This window comes from Catharus ustulatus, chromosome 8 (genome assembly GCF_009819885.2).
Source record: "Catharus ustulatus isolate bCatUst1 chromosome 8, bCatUst1.pri.v2, whole genome shotgun sequence".
NCBI lineage: Eukaryota > Metazoa > Chordata > Aves > Passeriformes > Turdidae > Catharus > Catharus ustulatus.
In genome coordinates, this window is record NC_046228.1 from 7232920 (window position 1) to 7259139 (window position 26220).

The 26220-nt window shown below is 36.5% G+C and overlaps 1 protein-coding gene across 2 annotated transcripts in view; it reads right to left on the bottom strand.

The window, feature by feature from the left end:
* Positions 1-844: 844 nt before the first annotated feature.
* The window catches only part of ATRNL1 (attractin like 1), a 435468-nt gene continuing 410092 nt past the window's right edge, over positions 845-26220 (bottom strand). For both annotated transcript variants that reach the window (XM_033066085.2, XM_033066084.2), the window contains one exon: positions 845-4666. In XM_033066085.2, coding sequence (XP_032921976.1) covers positions 4542-4666 — 125 coding nt within the window. In that variant the 3' untranslated portion in view covers positions 845-4541. The remainder of the gene's footprint in view (positions 4667-26220) is intronic.

Genomic DNA, 26220 nt, shown 5'->3' on the forward strand with positions numbered 1-26220 from the left:
CTAAATAGTCACTGAGTTAGCCCTCATATTATTCAATGTAATAAGTGAGGAAGCTGAGAGAATGTTCTGATTAAGATCAGCTGTGAAACCAATTGCATAATCAATTCTCTGTATATATATTTAAATATATATATATATAGGCACACACACACACATGCTTTAAAAATATTTGTTTGGTTTGCCCATTGGTCCTACTCTTGCTTTCTCATTTTAGAAAAAAGCAGCTTTTAACACATCAGCAAGGGCACAGAAATGTTGTTTCAAGACACAAACAAGTTTCAGCAGACATGACCAAACCTGGGGTAATGTTAGACCCTTTTCAGCCTCACAATAAATTTCAAAGAGCCCTTAGAATTCCAACTTTATGTACAAGATGATAATTTTCCAGATCAGAAATACCTGCAGCCATAGGAATGGCCACATGTGGCCATAGAGGCAGTCATATAGAAATATAAAAAATCCTTATGAAAGTAAAATTGCATTAAGTAAGGAAAAGCTGATGGCCCTGAGGTATACAAGCCCAGATGCTGCAAGGACTTTTTTTGCCATCTTTGTCCTATGTTGTTAGTATTTAATGAGGAAGTACACCCGAAGGCAGCATGGGAAGTTCTGGCCACCTGCAGACATCATTGGGCTTGTTATTATTTGTCATAAGCACCTAAAAGAGCCTTGGATATTCCATATTTTATTCTAGATCTGAAACAAGTATCAGCAAACTTCAGTTTTTCAGGTAATGCTGCACCTTAGAGAGTGGAAAAAATGCAGTCAATTAATTTAATTTTCCCACGTAATGTCAAACATTCTGAACAGGACAACTTTGCGTATAAAAAAGAGGAATTGTAAATTACCTTTAACAGAGAATTTTTCTTTATTGTCAAGAAACCTTTCAGATGCTTTTTAAAAAACTGGCAATGAAATTAGGTACATCATGATTTTATAATTTATATGAATACTAGGAAAGTTATTATGCATGAAGATTGAACATCTGTTAAAGTGATCCCAAACTAAAATTCTTACCATCAGGATTCCAGCCTCTACATTAAATTATTTAGAAAATAATTATTGCTGCAGATTTTACACATAACAAATTCCATGCTCTAATCTGAAATTGTCAAAACATTTTTGATTTGGGAAGATGAGAGGAAACTCTGTGTATAAAAAGAGCAGTCAGGTATGAAAATTCTCAAATCAGATGAATTCAAATGTTCCTTAATGGTATACTCATGGCTTAAGAATTTTACTTTTTTATTAAATAATTTTAATAGTGGCAACATATTGATAACCTTTTTTTTTTTTTTTTTTGTACAGGTAAACAAACATTTCATTACATTTCATAGGAATGTAATGAACGGAAGCAAATATTCTGAAGTGTGCAAATTCGATTTAAGTAGTTTCAGGATTTTATAGAAATATAGAAATACAAAAAGGAACTGAAGCACTAAACCCATGTTACCATGGACAGGCTGTCTCATATTTGGAACAGTAATTTGCAACTGCTGGTTTTCCCTCAGCAGAATCCATGGATTGAGGAGGGGGAGGTTGAATCCTGACAATCAGAACTTCACTGGGGCTTACTTACCAGAACAGCACTTACTCCTTTATTTTTCATCCAATATAAATCACATTAAGAGTAAAACAGGCCATTCAACATTTTCTGACTCTAAGAAAGGGTTCCAAAATTAAATTGGAGAACAGGGTTTAAAAAAAATATGGCCTTTTCTTGACACCATCATAATGGGACTGTTCATAAAACATCTCCTCTGATGTGGTGGTTACCAGAAAGTTTGCACTTGTCAACAACTAACAAAATGTAGTTATCAGACTTTTATGCTATTTATACCTTCCAAAAAGAAAGCTTTGGTATAAGATGTGTTTGCAAACTTCTTGGTTTTAAGTGTGGCCATTATATAAGTATTTTTATTTACTTCATAATTATATGAATTTACTTATTTGCATGCAATCAGGGATCCTGGGAGAAGAAAGATACTTTAGAAAAAAAAATTCTCAGAGTGAAGGGAAATGCTGAATGATCCCATGACAAACATGCTTTTCTTGTACAGTAAAATAACATTTTTACCTGAAAACACAGTAAAATGGCTGATCACTATTTGCCTATCTTCAGTGTCGCAATAAAATATCTTAATCCCTTTAAAAGTCACACCTGATTTTCAAGTATTTTTCAAACTCTGGTTAAGATACAGAGGAATGTAATCCTGTATGAGAGAGCACAGACAAAACTCCCCTACAGGACTGGATGATCTTTCTGTGGATGGGGATTCCAGAACATTCACAAAACACACACTGTGTATTTGTTATGTGAAATGCTTAGGTTGAGGATAATTCAGAGTTTGGAATATATTCCAGAAAAGTGGCTCTTTCTTTTTCCTAAGTGTATGCATCATGTAAACCAGTCCCATCAGTTTATATTCACTTGAACAGATTAACTTTACAACTGGCAGAAAGGGTTGTTTTCAAAGGACAATTTTTTCACTAGGCTAAGTAGCACTGGTTCAAAGTTCCCAGCAGAACCTTTAAAAATACATTTTTAAAGTTTTAGGTTATATGAGGTCAGAATAGGCAATAAAAGTCACAAGATTGTGATGGTATTATTTTAAGATAATAATCTTATTTTAAGATATGAAAATACTGAAACAATCATGCCAGTATAAGAAATAATTATACCATAATTCATAAGTGCATAATTTATCAAAACAATACAGCAGTCATGGTTAGATGCAACCTAACACTCCTGTATAAGATATAACTACATACTGTACAACTGTTCCTTTTTAATAATTACTTTTACATTTAGTCCTCATCCAAATTAAGCTGAGTACTTCTATGTATGAATGGCTTTAGGAAATAAACACAACTCACAACAGGGCTTTATTACTGCTACTGCACCACCATGGCATGCAAGTAACTATGTAGTCAACTATAAACAGTAAAATGTCATCATCTTCCTGAAATAAAAAGAACATAAAAAATACAGATATGTAATAAAACATCAATTATCTTTTTATATCTTTCATATTTACCAAAAGTCTATCATTACATGAGACATTTATACCTCTGTATCACTCTCCTGTACTAGGATGGTGACAAATTTGGAGTTGAGAAACTATACTTTCATCAAGCTTGTACAAAACTACTGGTTTCATATTACACTCTGTCAGTGTGTAATGCATAAATGAGAATATGACACATCTGCTACTTGCCCCTTAGCATTCTCTTACTCTTTTCTATGTTCATGAATTTTGAGCAAATAAAAAGACCAAGGGCCATTAAAGCTGGTTGCCAGGCTATCTGTTGGGGCTACTGAGCCCCCAGAAGACTAAAGTCCTGCACAAAGGAAATTCTTTCATCTGCTTTTTGTTCTGGAGTACTGATTGTGTGAGGTTCCATACTGGTTGTGGGATTTGATTTGATAACTAATGTTGGAAGCAAGTTGACTTTTTAAACATTTATTTTATTTTATTTATTTATTTAGGGTAATTCCTTAACAGGTGCTAAAGTGACAATGAGATGAAATTCTGCAGTTGTGAGGAAAAAAAAATCCTTTATTATAATCCTTTATTATAAAAACAAGAGCCAAAGTGCCAACTGGGATGAATTTCTTCTGTTTACAGGTCAGGACAATATATAGATACTAGCAAATTTCAATATTGAAACGGGAGCAGGCTGAATAACAACATGTTCAACTCTCCTTAGATTTGCAGTCTTGGAGACTCTCTTGGGGAAAAAATATTGTAAAGCAGCTTTTCAATGCTCAATTAATTTTGCTGATCATTTAGTTGGCATGGAGGAATCTTTGTAAAATAACCCTAATTCAGGAAAAACTCTGGGGTACAGAAAAGAAAGCCCACCCATCACTCTTCTGCAGCCCAAATTATGTTTGTGAGGTTTTTCCAATGTAAAGAAAAAATGCTCAAGTCATAGTATTTGATAGAATTATTTTCCTAATATTACATGTGGTGTTTTTGGGATACACCTTTGCTAAATTCAATAGATGCCTACTTCTTCTGGGCAATGGTAAAAAAACATCTAAATCCTAATGATTCTCTTTAGTTCCTGCTTGCTGGAAAGAAATCTTAATGCCAATTAAAAGGAAAGAACTGTACAATTCCCATTATTACATTAAGCTATACAAAAATTTCCTTTAGTGTCTTGGAATTTGCTCAGTTTTCAATCATACAATTTGCTTCTACATTACAAAAAAAAAATGTAAAATTTTTTCTATTTCTGTCCAAGGATTTTCCCTGCTCTGATATGTTCATGATTAAGAATACTCAGTATTTTATTTTTTATTTTGTTGATACCAGGATCCACTCTTTTTATTAAAGCTCATCAAACATACTCATACCTACCACAAGTTTGTTCTGCTTTGGGGGATAGCAGGCTGTGTGACTAAAACAGAGCACAGTACCTCAAGTGTTCATTCATAGATTTGCCTCCACAAAAACTGAGGCTGTAGTATAGCTTTCAATGGAAGCCATTTAAAAAGAAAACATTACAGAATATACAATTGTAGTTTTTGACTCTCAGACACAAGTTCCTTGACGTGTTGAAAGGTGATGTTTTCGATTTCTGACTCCTGAACTCTTATCTTTACAGTCTGCAGGCTTCTGTTGTGAAATGTCTATCAGAGCACTTGCAATTGCAAGACCTGTAAGACAAAGCAAAAACAAAATTTAATGCTCAGTTTTCCTGAGAAGAATTCCAGAGCAGCGTGATGGTTTCTTTCAAGCCAAGTTTATGTACTTTCCCAGAAGTGATCAGTTCTATTTCAGTCAGATAACAAGTTATCACTTTCTTAAATGCTACCTGGTAACAGTGAAGAAACAGCAGAAGGAAAAAATGCAGTTAAGACACCAGACTGGAAATAAGGAGAACTGATTTCCATTTGTGTCTCATTGATTTGCTGTGTGATCTTAGCATGACCATTCTACTGGTTGTGTGGACCAGAAACTTTCTGACATTAATTTTCTCATATGAAATATATGTGCATTGCATTTAGAAATTGATGAAACCATCAAATCAGAAAGTAAGAGAGAAACAGAAACTGCAGCTAGGATAACATTTTACCCCTCAATATTTGCCTCTGCAAAACAAAAAAAAACCAAAACAAAAACAAACAAAAAAAATGTATATATATATATGTATACCTCTTTAATTAAAGAATATTCAGAGTTAGTATTTACCACAAAAAGAAACAAAAATATCTCCTGGGTAAATTCTAAATGTTTTCAACTCACTAAAACTTTTCTGTTTTGGATTCTGGTTAATTTGTTGATATTTTATGACCTATTGTAATCCTGACAGGGTATTGCCAAGGGCATAGACTGGCATGCTTTGGAGTCATAGAAACACAGAATATCCTGAGTGGGACAGGACCTGCTAGGGTCATCACCTCCTGCTTCTGGCCCTGAACAGGACAATACCAAGAATGCCACCATGTGCATTGTCCATGTCCTTCTTAACTCTGCCAGAGCTGTGACCTCTGCCCTGGGGAGCCTGTTCCAGTGCCAGCCACCCTCTAGATGAAGAATTTTTTCTAATACCCAACCTAAATCTCTCCTGACACAAGCTCAGGCTGTTCCTACAGCCTCCTTGTAAAAAAATTGTGACTTCTAAAATGCTGTGATTAACAACACACTTAATACATGGTAGTTCTATGTTTTTAAATTCAAACAGGTGATACTGCAATCAAATGGATTAGGAATATTCACATAATTTATATGTTCAACTACAAACAAACCATAAAAACCACATCTACATAGACCCAAAATGTAGATAAGGATGGTGCTGGTTCTCCACACTGCTCAAAACATTTCATTCTCCAACCAATAACACCACCACTCTCCAAGGAAACCTTAGAAAATACTTTTCACCATCTTTAACAGGCAGTTTGTATTTCTTATCTCAAGCCAATATCAAACTCAATTCATCTATTACACAGAATCAAATTTTGCAATACTTTTCATGCAACCCCTCATTACAGCACTTATCTACTAAGAAATTGTGCAAAAATTATTTTTCACTAACAAGTGTTGCTACAGTTTTCTTTCATATTAAAAAATATATGGTCAGATTCAGTTCAGTTTCCAGTATCCTGAAAAAAATCTGTGCTATTGCACACTGATAACATAACCTTTCTTAAGTCACAAAAAAGTTGCAGGAATTGATTAATGTGCATCCAGCTTTTAAAAAAATGCATGATACTGTAAAACACTAAGTAAAATTATCATTGATACATTTCAGGATATGTAGGAGCCAAGATTAATCAAGTTATTTTTTCTCACATACACAAATATTTCCTGGCAATGGCCAGTGATGCTTAAAATTGGACTTTGACAAATCAAATTGATGAAATCTTTGAGGTACCTTTAAAGCTGAAGCAGTATCTGGTATTAGCAAATTGAGGGATAAAACCCAAATAACATTTTGATGATTGTTTACATGTCAGCCCATCTTCAACAGCTAGGCTTAGGGACTATGCTAAACAGAGGGAGTATTATTAGTAAACAGATTTTTAAATTTAATAAGCTATTTTAAAATATATTTGCATGTATTGAGCTAACTTCACTTAAGATAACAACTAACAAAAAGGAATCCTGAGGTCTAACACTACATACTGGGATGTGCTGGCATGCTGATAGAATTCCATTAAAATCAGGTCACTACAGAAGATCATTTTTCAAAACATCACACAAATCATCTGATGAAATTCATTTATTATGTTCTCTACGCCCAGCATAGTTCCTTGTTATCAAAGCAATACAATTAACTTGGGGAACAATTCATTATTTCAGACTGGCAGTCCAAAGGAATTTCATTTACCAAGTCAAGCTTGTGCACAGACACTTTGAGCAAGGAGAATTTACATCAAAATAAAACAGAAGAAAATGCTGTGGCCTAAATATTCATTAAAAAACAAACAAAAAACCACCAACCCAAAACATTCCCTTGATGTTACAGGTTTTTAATCTAAATAACAAATGTGAATACATTTACAGTCATTGAAGTTGGAACTGTAAATTGTACAGTGCTCTAGATGCATTACCTCAACTCCTAAGTTATTACATTTACCCCACCTTCTCTGAATGCTGCTGTTTAAATATCCTACCTAACATCCAAACTGCTATTTTCCAAATCAGTATGTGGTCTCTGTTTGCTTCTCACTCTTGAACAGCATGGCAGAAAGGAACAGTGGAGTCAGTAAGGATCCCAAATGGAGACTCAACAGGTCACCTCTAATTTCTGGAAATTCAATCTCAGTGGCAGAACCAGCCCTATTTTTAAATTTAGTTTGGTTTTTTCCTACTAAATGTTATAGAAATAACCTGACCTAGTTCTATGCAGGTTAAAAAACCTCTATCTTGTCTTAAGGATATGTATGCATAAGTCATTAAGAAGTGAGCCCAGTCAAATTGTAAGTGGAAAGTAAATTTTTGTAAGAGATAATTGCATCCACAATGAGGAAAACACCAGAGGAAGCAATATGAACTTGGTTATCTTTAGCAGAACTATTGTCTTTTCTAATGGAAGTTAAATGGTAACAGTTTATTTTCAGGAAGTCTCTAATCATAAAATTACTGGGGTGTGAATTTTTTCCTTTTAAATTTTTTTCACAATAGTGAAAAACCATTAATAATTAGAGGGATAAAATACAGCAAATCAAATGAGATTACCTTGAAAAGCGCATTCATGGGTTATATACAAATAGCCCTTTAATCCTGCATTCAAACAAGAGCATCTGAAAAAGTCATTCATTCTGAGATGCTCTCCTCCCAGTCTCTGTAAAAGCAGGCAGTACTATATATTTTAATTTTGCAGCAAAACAGCTTCATTAGGCGTGAAAGGTTAATTGCAGGTTTAAGTGCAGTTCGGGGAGCAGTGCGCGGGTCTGTGGTGAATAGCACAGTCTGCTACAGGAAGGCTGAGTGCTATAAACTGTTTGCCCTGCTGAAATGTTTTACTACCTCATTTACTAACTGTCTTCTTTTACTGCTTGTATTTGTAGTTCTTCTAAACCTTTAATAGCTACAGTTTTATTTCACTGTAATCAGATTTAAATGGAAATACCCATGCTGGGATGTTTAAACATTTTTCCTCTGATTGTATACAACTACATTTGAACTGATGTAAGGCTACACTATCTCTAAAAGAAGAAAAAAAACCCGCCTACATTGAAAAAAAATTAGTCTTACATAATGATGTGCATATTTAAAATCTTTTTTTTTCCTCCTGTATTGTTAATTTTAATGAGAAATGCATGGGATTCTTACTACCTCTTTTGTTAAAAGTAAGGGAACAAAGAATGACCTCAGATTCATGGTTAGGTGGGTAACTGGAAATGTTTCCTTTCAATTTGAATATGCATTATTCAGACATAACATTTGGATAGATGTCCTCATTTGATTAAATTTCTACACATCATTGTTATGCAGAATCAGAACATTCAGAAACCTGAAGACAATAAAATAACTACGAGTTAGGTAGATCAATTAGATTTGTTTGACATTTTAACCAGAATTATAGTCATTGTTTAAGGTGACTTTAAGCAATGAAAATAAAATGCCAGCTGCCATACAGAGAGACTTAAGCAGAAAAGGCTGGGTAAACACTGTATTATTAAAGTCACAGCTTCACCCCTCAGTGGCCACAAGTCTTTGTGCTCCTTCCATCTGTCAATTCTTTCCAAGACTTTGCATGCTCACCCCATAGTGGACAAACTCCTTTTATCATAAAGGATCTTTTACTCAAAATATTGCCATTGTGGAAGACTTATTGCCCATGGAAATCTGTAGGAATGGATCTGAGCTGTTTGAAGATACACTAAGTGATGAGAATCACATACTGTGGTGCCCCAATGAAAGTCATCATAGCCACAGTGAAGCCAATTAAGGCAATTTCATGTTAATCAATAAAACTACCAGCTATAATGTAAGGAAATGTAATTAATTCCACCCTTTATCAATATTTCAAGTCTACAACACACAATGTATATTCTGTGAATTAATGGTATATGAATATATATATAAAATTATGTAATAATGCAACTTAAATATGTCATTATATATATAAATTAAATATGCCATTTATATGTATATATATATGTACAAACACATGAATTATATACAACCCCTCAGTTAATAATTTTTTTATTGCCTACTTCTTCATTTGAAGAAATATATCACATTCACCATAACTTTTATGAAATGCACAGGTTTATTCTCCATAGAAAAAACGTGTTCATTATAATGTCTAAAATAGTGGGGTAACATAGCATTCTAGAAGGAACATAGCATTTTAAAAGATTGTTACTAGGCAGTGTTTCTCAGTACACATGGAAAAATTTCTCTCACTTTCTATGAGATATCATGCTAGAAATAGTCATATTCAATTTAGATGTTTAGCAATAGTTTCACAAATTCCTGGTTCCTGTATTCTCAACCAAACTGTCTTCCAGCAGGCCAACTCAGGCTTCACTTTCATGGCTGAAAAGGCCAGCTTGTTCTTTGTGCTGCATACTCCTCTGCTATGGATCAAGTCATGCTGGGAGATGTCCAAAAGGCACATAAAACAGAACTAGAACAAAACTTGGTATTTAAAAACGTGATGCACAGAGCCTCCTCCTAAGCAAGTACAAACCTGATACTCGTGCACTTTCCAGGAGAAAAACTGAGAGTCATCTGAAGTTCAAGACTGTATATGGCTAGAAGAACACAACAGATCTAAGTTCATTTCAAAGTCAGAAAACAGTCAAATCCTTCATGTGTATCCGAGTTTCCTGATCTGGCAGGTGTGCCTAGACAGTATCCAGAGATCGCAGACTTAGTCACAGAGAAAAATAATCATAAGCATCTGCCAAGAACAGTAAGTGTCTTCATAGCCTGTCATACTGAATGTTTTTTATTTGAATTGGATTATTTTTAAAAGGACAAGCAGACAGCACCTCAAATTCACAGTCTTTTTACGGGCTTCTCTTCCTGTTTGGTGCATGAATGTGTATTTTAAGTTGACACTGCTCTTACTTTTGGAAAGATATATTAAACAAACTAAACTAACTAGGAAATTACTTTGGGCAAGAAACCCCATCATTTTTTTTCAGTGATAATTTTTGCAAGATGGGAAGACAGCCAAGAGGTCAGGAGGTATGTTTTCCTTTTCTTTTGCATATAACTTAATTAAATAAGTAAAATACGAGGCAGAGCTTAAACCATAACAATAATAAACTAAATAACGATAGTGTGGAATTAAATAGCCACACACTAGTAGAGAGAAGATGTCATGCTACTTTTTATTACACCTTTGCTATTTAGTAATAAAGGCTATCTATAAGGGACTAAGAAATTCCTATTCCCAGAATAGACTTATAAATTACCTGCTGTCACTTTGTGGGAAATGCAGACTATACAATAAAAGCTCTTTGAAGAAATGTTCAGCCTTTCCCAAATTTTCTCATTGTGAAAAGGAAATGACCCTACATATTTGTGTGAAATATTTGTATTCCACGGCGTCAGTAGTGATTTTTTTTTTTTTTTCCAATGCAGTCACACAGTTCTCCTTCCCTTTCAGAGTGAGATATCCGCAGTTTGGTCAGAAATGCAGGTCTGTACAACATCTGGTTCCTTTCAACTATCCAGCCTGCCAGTGCTAGACAGCACAGGTTGTTTGGCCTCTCTGGATATGGACAAGGGGAAGTTCACCATGCACTCTGGGATGCTTCAAACAGTGTCCTGGTGAAGAGGACCCAGTGGGGAGCTGGAGACTCTGCAGTAATGGAATGGGGAAACCTAACATTGATTAACTGAAGCTTTTTTCTCCCCCCTCTTCTCTCAACTCAAGCCCTCCTGGAACACAAGAACAGCAGAACCATTAAATTGTTTAGGTTGGAAAAGACCCTTAAGATCATGGGTTCCGACCATGAAGTTACCACCAATAAAGCATGTCCCTGAGTGCCATGCACACATCCTTTAAACACCTCCAGCAATGGGGATTTCACTTCCCTGGAGCCTGTCCCAGGGTCTGACAACCATTTTGGTGAAGAAGTTTTCCCTAATAGTCAATCTAAACCTCTTCTGGTGCAACCTGAGGCCAAATCTTCTTGTCACATTGTTTTTAACAGAATGATAATAAAAATACCTAAAAAGGAATGATCTACTTAGAATATGTGCACATCTCATGCAGACTAATTCCTTGCTGCTCTGCCACTGTATATTACACATCATGGATTAAAATGCAAGTAATTACACATTTTTCTACAATGGACAGTCATATTTGAAACATTTGGATTACATTTTCAGTTTGATTACATCTCACTTCCATTGAATCATTTATCCATATGTTATGAAAAACATCTCTATTCTTGTGATGTTGTGCAGCCGTTTAATTTGTTTTCAAGAAAATCACTATAAACTAATTTTCTACTCTGCAAGAATTTGGTGAGATGCATTAATCATGCCAGAATCTAATTTGGTCTTGTAAACCTATTTCTATAGAAGAGAAAAAAGTCTAGTCAGAAGAAGAAGCTCTATTTTCACTTACTTTTAGCAATACCTGGTTTAATACAAACAAAATCATAATTTTTTTTAGAAGTCAGTATCACAGTTATGGTCCAGGTGGGGTTAGTTTATGAACCCCTCTATAGTAATTATACACGTCTGGATTGCAGAAGTCTCCTCCAGCCTGACACACTTGAGGTTGCCTGTACACATTATTTTACTCTTTGTCTCTATCTTCAGCAAACTATTTTTACTTGGACCATGGATGCAAATCAGAGCACAATGAAGATATGAAAGCTGTAAAAAAGCTTGAGTTACAAGATTTTAGAAGCTTTTTACCCAAACCCATTCATGCAATTGGATGTTTAACCACTGTGATGAAAGTTAAAGCCTCACTATACATCATGAGAGAGATGAACATGTGTGGGACAGAGATTTATCATCCATATAAACAGAGTGTGATTGGCCATTATTACAGGGCTGAATTATATTTCATGCAATTCAGTAATCAGAATATCTCTGTGTGTGTGTGAATATCCACATGTGAGAATTTGGGAAACAGAGCAGGTTGGAACACACGTGAGTGACCAGGAGAAGGCTCAGAAGGAGAAAGGGCAGCAGGAGTCACTGGGGTTTGCTTCCCTCCAGAGGAGCCTTTCTGGCAGGGGTGATTTAAAGCAGATCTCTTTCTGTCTGTAGAGGAAATCTGGGGTGATAAACCTCGCCAGGTGAAATTCAGTTTTTATGAATACCTCCCTAATGTTCCATCTGGGTGAGTACATATACTGTCAGATTTGCAGCTTTACTACTCTCCTCCTCAAGACAAAACACACCACCTTAAAGACAATAGCTTTAAGGGCCCAAGAGGGGCCAATTCTACCCATGCTGGAGATAAAACAACACTACTTACATTACCATTTCCATTTAAGGAAGAAGATTAGAACAATAATCCTCTAAAATACTTTTACTCTCTCTTGCACCCTTTATGTCACAGGTGCCAGTTTTTTTCCCCTTGTCAAAAATTTTAAATTAAACCAGAAAGTATTGAATAGGTTAATGCAAAGAAATTATTGTAGTTCACCAGAAATTCAGTAGGATTACAGCTTAATCAGCAGTAGGCATGATACCTGCCGTACTTTTCCAAACAGAATTCTCATTTTAAAGTTTTGCTTTCCAAGGTTTGCAAACTACTGGACTTGTTTACCATTTCCAACATACTGGTGCAATATATCATCACTCCAACCACTGTTTTGATACTAATTTGGTTTTGGCCAAATAGCAGTGCCAGTTTATCAGTATTCTGCTGATGTCCAATTAGACATTTAGAACATCCCCAGCTACATAGCCAGGAGTCACTCTGACAAAACAAATGATCTTGGGAGGGTAACACAGAATTAAGTCAACGGGACAGAAAGTGTGATGAGAATTTTGAAACATATTTTGACTATCACTAAAGTGATGACTTCAGGGTCCTCAAGATCTCTAATAAGGGTATGTGTAGTTTCAGTAATATTAATGCTTGAGAACAATGAAAAAGAAAAGAAAAAGAAAAAAGAAAGATAAAGTCACAAATGCCCTGCTGTCAGTATTAGTATTGAAAACATTGTCTGACTGTAACAGGCAAAATTACACACCTAGACCTTTCAAATTGTATGGAAATAGGTTTCCATTTTAAACACTTCCTTACATACACTCACTTGGTCCTGAGCAGTCAGTACAGATAAATATCAGTAAAATGAGTAGAAGAGCACTGTTTCTGCTTGTGTGACACATTCAGATACAGCAAATGCCTGAAACTGAGAGATAGTAATACAATGGTTGGATATCACTGTAAATATATTATATTATATGTTCTAGGCACGTGTCCTAGTTTGGAGAAGAAGAACTGGAAAGCTGATAGTCCAGAGTCATGGCTTGCCACATACCTCTAAGTGTATTCCCAATCCAACAAGTAGCACCCATTGCCTCATTCACCATTAAATTAATTAAATTTTTGAAAAAAAGAAACCCACAACACCAAACCCCCAACAAATCTTGTAAAAGATTACCAAACTATAACTTCTGCCATTTAAAACATTTCTCTAAATGCCTGTGGGGAAAAAATGAGAACGATACTCCTGGCACATCAAATTCAGATTCCACATTTCTCCTGTTAGGATCAATATCCTTCAGAGATACAGGAGCTATGAAATATTCCTCTCTGGATGTGATTTGGCATAAATCTCAGCCTGATTTGTACACCTTCTTTTAATACAACAAAATAAGATCTGTTGAATAGGATTTACGTTACTAAATGGATGTGGAAAAACAAGGCAGAAACCAAGTGAGAGATACAGTTGAGAAAATCTCACAATGTGCATTTCCCATCAAAATCAGCTTCCTGAAAATGCACTCAATGAAAATACACTTTCTGACACTAAAGAGTTACTGCAGCAGCCCATTCTCATCCCTATTCATATGAGTATGAAATGGCTGAACTGAAACCATGGACAAGAAGATGTGGGAAGAGATACATGGAGCTTGGAGTTTTCCAATGTCAGGATGGTTCTTTTAGACAACAGGCAAAATTTAGAGCAATTCCATGCATTGTTCCCAATATTTTAATAAAAAATGGTTGTGCTGTTCAAAGCATTACACTGTCTTTGTATTTTTAGGATGTGATTAGGAGCTAGTTTTCATTTAAGCATTTTCAAAAAAGCTTTTCCTGTGTGATGAAGGAGAAACAAACCTTCAGCAGGACATTAGAACTCCCTCACTGCAATTGTGCTAAATCTCCCATCTGTTTTTTAAATGCAGAAATTGCATTGAGGCTTCTATTTGCTATTTAACTGCTGACCTTTTTCCCCCTTTTTTTCCCCATATGCTATTTGATCACATGTGAATAACTTAGCTTTGGTTCTCTTATTTCCTGATTTTCTATATTTCAATTAGACTTTAGTAGCTATATATACAGTGATAATGATCCAAGAGTGTTTTGAATCAAATCTGTTTTGTACTTCCCAGCTTCTGAGAAGTACCACAATTTGTGAAACTTTCTTCTGTAGCCCCTGAAGTGCCTTCTGTAGCATAATAATATAATAAACCATGAGTCTGCTCTCCCTTTGCTGTGCAATACACCATTCTGGTTCCTACAGTCTGCTGCAGTATGATTTCCAGCTATAAATAATTATCCTAAGTTATAAAAATGTAATATAAAGCTAAAAGGCAATACCATTAGACACTATACACTCGAGACTCTGAAGAAGCCATAAGAAAACATTGATTTTTCATACAGAATAGCAGAAAAAAGGTAACAATGGAAATCGTGGTTCATGCTTTGGATTAGTTTATTAAAAGCTTGCTGTAATTTTGGGTGCAAAGAATGAACATAGCAGTAATGAGTGGCAAACCACCTTTTTTCTAAAAGGTGGGACACCACATTTTATGACATCTTAAAAGGCAAGAGGAAAACAAAAGCTGTGTGACAATGTGTGAAGTTCAGAATTATAAGGTATTATCCCCCAAAAGGGGAAGAGCCAGACTCAAGAGGGATTCATATAAACCTCTGTAAGGTTTGTGTCCACATGTGTGATTCTGTGAGTTGATTTTTGTTTGTCCTGTCTGGTCTGGTCAATACAACAAGAGGAATATATAGGATTTCTGCCTTTTTTTCTACACTACATTCCAATGCCTTCCCTTCCAAATAGCCCTTCATTTTCCATTCTTATTTTTGCTGCTTTTTTTTCTGTTGAGCTTCAGTCACCACACCATTTAACTGCCTTTACAAAGTATTTAGTATATAGACTTCCAATAATCAGGGATTTTCTTTGTGAATCTGATGCTAGCTACTAAGACTACTCTAATTCCATTCTACTTTCTTTCAACTCTTTGCCTTGTACTAGTGTAAAAACGTGGTATGGTAGTTTGAAAAGTTGCAAACATCCTAAGGATCATTTCTATTTTTTGTCCTCATGACTTCTCATATTTTAGTGGGCAATTCTTTTCTAAGAAAGATAACACAACCCTTATTTGCAAAGAGAGATAGAAATGGATGTTCACATTTGAACTATGACTTAATTATTTCTTTAAGAGCAATGAAGTAGATTGAGAACAATCTAAATGCAGCCAGCCTTATTTCATTATTTGAGTCCCACTTGTGTTTTAAGAACAATATTAACATTCAGGATTTAAAAAACTGTGTGCTAACCAGTGCACATTTTTTCATGCAACTTTTCATCTTTGATGTGTTTAACAGTGCTTTCTCTACTCATACTGCAAAAGGGACAAAAATGTGTTTTCCTCACTGGGGTGCCTCAAGGATACAGCTATCCTTTGTGCCAGTGTGAGCTGTGCATGGAGCTGCTAAATATCCACAGGGGCTGAGGCAGTGGGGTTTAAATCCTCTCCAGATCCACTGGCATAGGTTTCAAGGGGAGGGAAGTAGGGCCAGGAGCCTCTTGCAAGAACAAACAGCCTCCAAAATGAGCTTTGTCATTTCTGGGACTGGTAAGAGATCTAAAGCTTGCTAGGAGAAATCTGCACCCCAAAATTCATGGTCTGACTTAAACAAGTTGAATTTTTACACTTTTTTTTTCTCCTCCCAAACATTACCTCTTTCAAGTCCTATTTTAGAGCTTTCATTTACAAAATCAATGTTTAGTGACCTTTTCATAGTGGTTTAAAAATGAAGACAAGAGATGTGTCCAGGGAAGAGAAACTGTATTAAAATATTGAGCTTGTTATCTCCACAGGGCTACACACAAATTAACTAATACATGCTAATATAATAATTAGATAGTTTGCCTAGATTTAGTGCAATGGGTGTTTCCTAAAGCCACCACTGAATGAGATGGGGTAGCATCACACCATAGCCAACCTCAGCTCTCCTTAAAACATAACCTTTGTCTGGAAGGATTTTCTGTCTGAAAATAATGAAAGTCTATTTAGAGTACTGACACAATTTGCAAAAACACATTTTGAAATCAAGGTATGTTTTGAGTTATTGAAATACTGAAATACAAAACCAGAATGGGTTGTTGGCTGAATGGGATGAGGATGGAGCTGCAGACATTTCACCTGGAATGACTCTTGTATTCTGCACAAACCTCACAGGCAATGACCCCTCACAGCTCCTTCTCAAGAGCAAATAGCACAGAAAATACTTGAAAGCATTAGAGGGAAGGGCCATCCCCAGCACAGGGCTGTCCACAGGCTCCCTCCTTCTTTGAGGAAAACCATGAGGTTAAATAGACTTTGCCTGAGGCTTCCCAGAGGGTCACACTCCATGGACACTTGACTTGCATGTCCAGGCTAGATTAGGTACATGTTTCTACACCTCTCAGTGAAATAAGTTCCAGACACAGTAAGGACTCTGAAACCTTGAGAATAGAAATGATAAAAAACCCCAGTCATAAACAGAAATCAAACTGGTAGTATCACAGGTACCCGTGGAGCTCTGGAATAACCACAAGAAAGCTGGCACAGCATCACTGGCATGATGTATTCTGAACCAGATTGGAAAAAGCAACCTGGAAAAAAACCAGTATGATTATAATGAATGAGCCTTTATCCCACATATGCAAGTGCTTCTGATGCTGACAAAAGGAGGAACAATATTTATCATTCTAGGATCTAAGGGGACAAAACAACAATATTAAATCATGAAAGGTTTTGTTTGTGAATTGGCATTGTTTTCTGTCTCTTGTGTTACCAGAATGATAAATGCTTTCCTTTGTGTAGGAAAGAAAAGATACTGCATGTCTATTGTACATATATTTATGAGAAGGTTGGTTAGCTTCTCATTAATACATATATTTATATTAAAGGTGCTAATAAACATTTGGGGAAGGTGGTTTCCTCCTCTACAGTTTTATTTGAGACTTTCCTTAATGATATTTTAATTTCTGGGACAGATGAAGCAAGATTCAGTTATCACAGTTCTTAGGATAACTGGTGGGAATATTCCAGAAGCACAATGTGATCAAAGTGGATGGAAAAGCAATACACAAATGACTAAAGGCAAAACTGTGCCAGTCCCAGAATTACAGAAAGATGATATGTATGAGACATACTAAACACTTGCATTTGAATTTTTAATATAGAAAATAAATGTCACAGCATTTTCATGAAGAATCTATTAGTCTTGAATGCAGCTCATCTGCTACTCATTGCTATGGTTTATACCTTGCGCTTTTTATCCATCTTTAACTCCTGCTGAACATTCAAGCAATTGCAATGTCTGACAGGAGGTTATAGATTTTTTCATATTATCATATTTTTCTTACATTTTATGTTTTCAAAGGCTAGAACAGAGCATTCCAGTGAGCACATGAGAGTTAACACACTTTGTTGCCAATATTTTCAAATGCAAGCAATATCTCCTGGTTTGCACAGCTCAGGATGAATATGGTGCATCAGTCTGCCATCTAAAGTGACTCAGCTCTGAGAGCTTCAGGGCTTGGCTCTGCCTTCAGTGCCCTGAGAACAGAGGGCTGAATTTTTTAGACAGTAAATACTGAACATGTAAATAAATAAATATAGACATAATGTGTGTGTGCATATATATATATATACATACATATATATATACACATATATACACACACACACTAATCTGGTCTCCAAAGATATATGTGAGTATGACTCCAAGAAAGGATTACTTTTAAATGGTATCATTCTGTGCATGCTCTAAATGCTGGGCAAAAGTTCCTAGAGCACAGCCAATTTTCCTGCACAGATTTCAATTGCTAGGTTAGATGCACTTCAGAATAATATTTAAAATTGCAGAGAAATGTGCTCTATGTCTGTTAGATATTACAGCGTGCATGGATAGAATGGCTCCTCAGAAGAGCATGACAGTTTTCATTTTCTTTTTGGGTGTAATTGCTGTTCCTGTTGCTCAGCCACCTGCCTGTAACCTCCATCAGGGACAGAGTTTCACTGCCTTGTGTGTAATTGTGAGCACTGCACCACAGAGCTGGCAACACAAACCCCTTTGCACTGCACTTAAATAGAACAGAAACACACACTCAGCCCTCCTTAGCCCACAGGCTTTTACATTCAGGCTGAACATGCAAATTTAGCTGGACTTTTGTGCAATAATGGGCTAAGGAATGAAAATTCTGCAAATCACTACCAGCTCCCAGTTACACTGTGTAGTTCAGAGGCTTCAGGTGATATTTCTGACACCCTGTTCCACAGCTATCACCAAGCAGCCCTTTGTGAATGGCTGCATTAATGGTGTGTAAGAAGGAACACCATCCATGTTACTCCTATCTACATTGGCCTCACAGCTCTAACACGAGAAAAAAAGATACTGCTTGATATTGAAAACTGTCAATGTAAACACTTTACAGATCTGTGAAGCTATAAGACTGCATTAATCAACTGATTTGGATTGTTTGGGGTTTTTTTGACAGAGAGAACTGAGCTAAATTATTTTGAAAATTAATACATGAATAAGCCACAAAATTAAATTATTTGAATTAGCACAAAATTTCCAGGGAACTTTTAGCACATGTTTTGTGTAGAAAATGACATGTACAGACATTACAATGAAAAGTCAGGAAGTTTCCAGATTTTGATAGATTTCAGGTTGGATGTGTCAAAAGATAAGCCCTGATGCTGGCAGGCAGTCTGTCTTGAAAATTTAGATTCCATATACAGGGATCTTCAGGTAAACCAGTTTTTACTTTCACCTCTGCCTTCAAGTGCTGGTCTCAAAGGACTTCATTTCAGCCAAGACCTGTCAAACCCCCAAATGCTTTTCATTACTGAATTCCTTTTGTATGTTCTGTCAGCTGTGTTAAAATAATAAATTCACAAGCAATTGATTTTTGAAAAGGGAGAGAACCACTTGAACCCATCTCCCAGTTTTGTTATTTCAGCATGTAAATTTTTTCTTTACATATTTAAAATTGTAGTTTGAAGTCTTTCTTTTCTATGCCCTTTATGGGGTTTAAAGTAGCAACAGGTTCAGAGAACTTGTAATAAAAAACCTTCTTGGTACAGTGACTCTGAGACATCAGGGGTGTACTCCAGTCAGTACATATCCTCTCAAATCATTAATATTAATGATAATTCACTCACAAACATCCAGCACATACTAGGTGCCCTGGTGATCTTAATTGGTGCTATGAAATAATAAAATTATTTCTTACATTTTGATGTATGTGGGGAGAAATTCAGGCCATTTCTAAAATTCGTTGCAGAGGTGATTTTGTACAGTTTTTTGGTCATTATCAAGGGAGGATAAAACACAAAAGCCATAGTGATGGATTAAGAAAGCAACAATGGTTATTTCACCTAAAAAGTTGAGAAGAGTCTTTTCAAATAGTGTGTGTGTGGAAAGGGAGCTTAGTTTGGATGAAGCAGTTGCAAGAACACCTTAATGGGGGACAAGAAAGCAATTAACAATGAAAAGTCACTGATGCAAAAGATAGTCCTAGAGATTAAAATCTTATTGAAATAAATGCTTCTCCATTTGATCATAATGAATTGAGCTGAAAGATCTGCAAAACCAGTTCACTGAACACAAGAAGAAAATAATAATTTGTTACCCAATTATAATACAAAGCTTTCTGCCCAACATACTGCTCTACAGCATTACTTAAATAGAAATCAACTGAAAAACACCACAGTAGAATTAGACATATTATTTGAAACTGCAATGTGATAATTAAGAAAAAAATATATACAGATATAAAAATTTTTATAAGACTCTAAAAACATGAAAATATGCTGCATCTCAACAGAAAAACAAAATATCGAAGGGAACAAGAAATGGAATGGGCATAGCAGGGATAGATGAAGCAAATAGTACATGGAAGGGGCAGTGGTGGAGCTCAGCTGTGCATGGGGCAACAAGGGAATAGTCTGAGATGAGATAAATTGCAGAGATGGAAGTGGGAAAGGTAGGGAGAGAACATTAAGAAGTGAAGATGGAGAGAAGTACATTACAATGGGGGAACAGATTGCTTAAATTAGAGAAATCCATCAGATCAAGGTAGATTGGGTTTTTGTCATGGGGATGAAGATCTCAAATTGATCCCACCTGACTTTAGGCACTTAGCTGAGACATCCAAATCTGGAAGAGTTCCTGTCAAAATTTCAAAAGTCAGCAGAGATGTCTGTCCAAAGAGGAATCAAGGCTCCAAGTGGCTCAACTGCCCTTAGACAGAAGTGTTAAGGATACGAGCTGATCATATCAGTAACACATTTAAAATAATATGCACAGATTACATGAAACATTTGGATTCAATGGGCCTACTATAAAAGAGACTAAAGAAGGACAAAATGAACATAGACAGCTGTCACAGGAATTGATATTGAATAGGTTTTTCACAGGTTCCAAATTTTTCAATCTTGCAATTTATGGGAGAATGTGGCAGTGATGGGGGTAGGCACAACAGAACAGTCAGCTGTGGTGAGGAGTGCACCCATAGAAAAAAAAAGAAATCTCTTAAATTTTCATTTTCTTACCAGTTACTTTGTCACTAGAACAAAATAAGAAGTCACATGTCTGGGACAACAATGTGGATATACCAAAATCAAAGCAATAGCTTCAGAAAGGCTCTCTACTTTATACTCAGGGAAGAGGAAAGGATTTGATTACATTTTAAAAGTTCTGAGGAAGATCATGTGCTAAAAAGGTTCTTTCACCCTTTCAACAAGTTTAACACACACGTCTAAAGCCTGAACTCAGAAAACCTAAAGAATGGGAGCTTAAAGGAACTGTGAAAAATCATCAGGGTAGGTGAATTAGCAATTCACATCTTAAACTCTGTGAAAATAAAGAATTAAGCAGACACCCTGGAAAGACAACAAAGTTGGAGTCAGTTCATCAAAAAAACCCACATGACAGAAAGGCACTGGAAGGAACACACGCAGGTGTGAGCAATTATAAAAACAAATTATCTGAAAATATGGATTTCTTCACTGTCTAGTAAATAAAGTAATTTTAGGAAATGAAACAAGCTTCTAGATGAGAAAAAACAAAACTGAAATCATCAAACTGTCTATGCATTTTGGGTTTGTCAATCTGTAAAGAACCAACACAAATCCCACCTGAAATTAAGCTGTAAATATCAAACTTTTTCAGATCATCATCTACTTGAATTTCAGTAACAAAAACTCTGCAGGAATTCAGTTGTGTGTTCCCACTGCAACGATGTTTTCTAACACTCCTTGTGATGTTCTGAGAGCTGTGTGTAATTAGGCCTGATGAACCTTGTCCCTTAATAGGGACTAATCCAATGTTTGAAACAAGTATGAACAAAAGACAGGGTGAAAGGAAGCAGCAAATGTATTGCCTACAATAGGTCTTTCTAGACTTAAAATTGTGGAGAAAAGCCTACATATATCAAAAGATGCTTAAAAAAAAAAAAAAAAAAAAAAAAAGGTGTAATTCTTGCTTAGAAGAAAAGAAGGCCACAGGACTCAGCCCTTCTGAGATCCCTTACCTTACTGAGTGCTCTGCTGTGAAAAAAGCAAGTTCTGCTGTTCTCATGCCAGGAGTGCAGAGTGCACAAACCCTGCACAGGAACCAGACAGTGAACACACAGTCGGACTCTGTGGTTCTTATTGCCATAATGAAATTACACTTTAGACGTTTTCTGCATGACTAATCTCTCTTGATTGCATTTTGAAGCTTCGCAGTGAATTGTGAATTATGGATGTACGAGTTCTCCTCTTTGTGGTTCTGCTGGCTCTGGTGCAGAAGGATCACTGGACTTTGGTGCACAGCTTCTGCTGGCAGATTGTTCCCTGGGAGGGACAGGATAGAACCAGAGAACCTCCAGCCTGGGCTGGGTGCCCTGTGCAGCCCTCCTCAGGTGAGCTCCATTCCCACCCTTGAACAGGAGCTTTGAGGGGAGCTGGTGCTGTCCCAGGGTAACATCACCCCAAACATGGAAGCCAATTGGGTTTTCAGCACTGAAGGAAAGGACAGGTCTCTGTAGATTTCCCCTCTTGATTTCCAAAATATTCCTCATATTGCTAAGCTTCTCCAAAGTCATCCACACACAAGCTTACCCTCGCATCAATGCACCCACTGCACACTTCAATTTCCACTCAGAACTAGAATTTTACAGACTAATCCTTCCAATAGGGAAGGGTCTATCCCTTAATAGAAGCATCTAGTAACATTCTTAGGAGCTTCATGTGATTTTTTTCTTTTCCCATGGCCATCTTCCACAAAAATATTTGTGGAAACAAAAGATGTGAACACAGGTTTCAGGACACAACACCAGAACTGCAGAAAGGCTCTCAAACAGAGCAGGCATTGCTTCAAACCAATTCTCCATCAGCCTTAATGCAACTGTGCACACAAAACATTCTCTTTGCAAATCTCTTTCACAATCTGAGGCTAATACCTGTAGCATCTAGACCAGAGATGCACGACAAGGATGTGAAGCTCTTTATAAAATCTGACTGACGGGAAATCAATATTACAAACAAACCCATAACCAGGGATCCATTACTGCTACAATAAATGAACCAGCTCTGTGCTGTTCAGCAAACACTTGCAAAGTATGTGTCAGCAGTGGGAAATCCTTTTTTCAACTCTCTGGGAATATACAGTGACACAATATCCCTGAAACTAGGAAATATTGTAAACAAACCCATGGGCTCATAACCTTAAAGAGAGTTATGTACCACAGTATATTCTCCTGTGCTTTGGTCCCATTATGGTAAGGTTTACTTTAGTCTTTTAATCTGATCATGCACATCCTGAATTGTTTAAACTATAATTATAGATGTAAAGTTGTTTTGCCTTCCACAAAAGATGTGCTTTGGAGAGACCAAAACAGAAATTAAATGCATGGAAAATAATAGAACTATTTCAATAGCACTAATTGCAAAGTAGTTTAAGAAAGCATCTTTTGATTAAATAATTGTTTTAATTATACAGTATGCTTAGGTTTACCAACTATAAACACTTTCACTTTTAGCATTAGGGAAACTTCACATATACTGTCTTGCCACACTTCAGAGCATGAATAAACTAGAAATAGAAATCACTGCAAAAGTACATCTGAACAGAAGGAAAAAGGATGATTCTCTACAAATAACAGATGTCCATCACAGTACATTGTTAAGGGATATAGTTAAATGCAATTAATCAATCCATGACTTGTCCAGGAGAAACCTTTGTATCAGGGCAGTAGCAGGGGAGACCAAACCTCAGCTCATTCTGAAATGGTCTCTGTCCAGGAGGGCTCTGAGCAGAGCTCAGCAATGTCCCTCTCCCTGTAGGACTGCACCAAGGCAGCTCTCCTGCCAGGGCATTTCCAAGTGGAAGTCTTTGCAAAGGACAAGGCACCCACGGCTGCCTGCCTCAAACTTACAGATTCCTAGAGGGTTCCTGCCATAAAATGAGATGCTTCTTGACTGCACACTGTGGCAGACCATAAATTCACCATGGTACATTATCCACCATCTCAAGAAAAAATAAATTCAATAATTCTTATCTACATGGTCGCAATTTTGCACGGGGTTGGTATTAAAGCTTTCTTTGAGAGTAAGACACCTAGAAAAGGTGTTAAAAATAAAATACTGTTGTAGGAAGAATTTACTCAGAAATATTGCTATTAAAGGTAATTAAATTATATCCTCAGACAAAACCGTTAAGTTTGCTATTGGTTTTTTTTCAAGGGGATATAGACAGGGTAAATGTATTCTGACATTTGGTAGAAAGGGGAGGAGAGATATTTGTGATACAGAATGGATGAGGAAAGGAGATGTTAGTGAAGCATTGCACATGTAGACATGCTCTGACAGAATTGCAAAGATTTTTACAGCTATAAACCACTCAAATCTCTCCTCAGTTTAAAAATATGCCTGTAAACAAGTACTTTATATCATTCTGTGAAACAATGACAGTAACGAGTGCTTGTACTCTGCCTGCAGTGAAGGGGTTCCTGCTTCAGTAAAAATCACAGCATTACCATTATGAAATTTCAGAATTATTGGTCCTTCACAAGACAAAGAAAAATCCTTGCGTGCACTGACTGCGGGATCAGTGTAAATAGAACAAAACCAGCAGAATTGCTTGGCAGGAGTTTAAGCAGTCTCTTATCTCTACACTGCAGTTCTGCTTGTACTGCACCTCAGTACATGCACAAGACTTTTGTGTTGGTCTTGCTCTCACCTTGTAATCCACCAATCAAACTGGTTGAAGGTTGCCAGAAACTTAACACATCTGTTTAAACTTCTCCACCTGCTAATTGCAATTCAATTTTTTCTAGGTTAAAAATCCATTGTATTGATACTATTTTAAATAGCATTACTGATTAATTAATATTTTCAACTCAATGCATTTCCACATTGCTCTCCAAATTTGTTTGATGACGAGGAAACATTTTATTTTGAAAGATAATGTTGAAGTCTTCAGAAGAGCTGTGTGTCATATCTTTAGCTAGTGTTAATGAATAGTCTCTTCCATATGCAATGGGTTAATAAAAAATTTGGCTACGTGGGGTTCTGGTTCAAATGATGCAAGCCCAATTGAATTTACTTACAGTATGTTGGTATTAGAATTATATATACACATATATATGGACTAAACTTTGATAAGAAAATGTATTATTGCTGTCTTTTCCCTGTTTTCTTTAAGGATTACAGTAATTTCACAATTATAAACCGCACATCTGGGTGTTGGCAGTTGTCTTGGGTTACAATACAGAGTGTGATAAAAGGTATCTGTTCTATCACCATCTGTTGAGGGTGGGGGCAGTGATCCTTATCTACATGGGAGATATTCTGCTAATGGGCCATCCATTGAAACCAGGCAGGGCATTGTTCTTTATCTTTTCACAACCCATCCTTCCTCCAGCCAGTCATTTTCTGCTCATGGCCATTGAGTCCCACTGTGTGACTGATAAAATTACTGCATCCCATTGAAAGTTGCTCCAGCCAGGGGGAAGAGCCCAACATTTCCTACCAAGATAAAAACAGAGGTTTTGGCACACTAAGGGAGCCCCTTTCTCCACTGGACTCCAGAGGAAAACCAGATTTCTGCACATCACCACTGGAGCTCCGGAGGTAAACTGCACCTTGTACAGGAGCACTGCTCCAACTGAGCCACATCTGTCACTGCAGGAGGATGCAGCCACCATGGAATGGGACTGCTGCCAACACCCTGCCTGACAGGTGTCAGGTTGTACTCTGACTGTGTCAGGGTTTGGAGTTTGTTTCTTTGTAGTGCTGTATTTCTATTTTAATTTCCCTAGAAAAGAACTGTTATTCCTAATTCCCATATCTTTGCCTGAGAGCCCCTTGATTTCAAAATTATAATAATTTGGAGGGAGGGGGTTTACATTCTCCATTTCAAAGAGAAGTTTCTGCCTTCTCAGCAGACACCTGTCCTCCAAACTAAAACAGCAACTTTTTGTTCTTTGTCCATACGCACCTGATTATAAGCCGCACTTCCGGGTTCAGACCAAAGTTTTAGTCAAAATGGTGCGGCTTATAATCGTGAAATTACTGTATAATCCCAGATAATTTGTGCCCCGAAACTTTTTGACCTTCCTTCCACTGACAAATATTCCTTTTCTGGAATTATGTAAGACTGGTCAAAAACACACAACAAAAATTTTGAAAAAGAAAAATGTCATAAGGCAATACAATGTCTTTGCATAGACAAAGGCATCATTATGGGGCACATTTTCCCCACTAATGAAAGTTTATTGGCTGTATCTTTAAAACTGACAGTGTCTTTCAGGATCTATCAAAT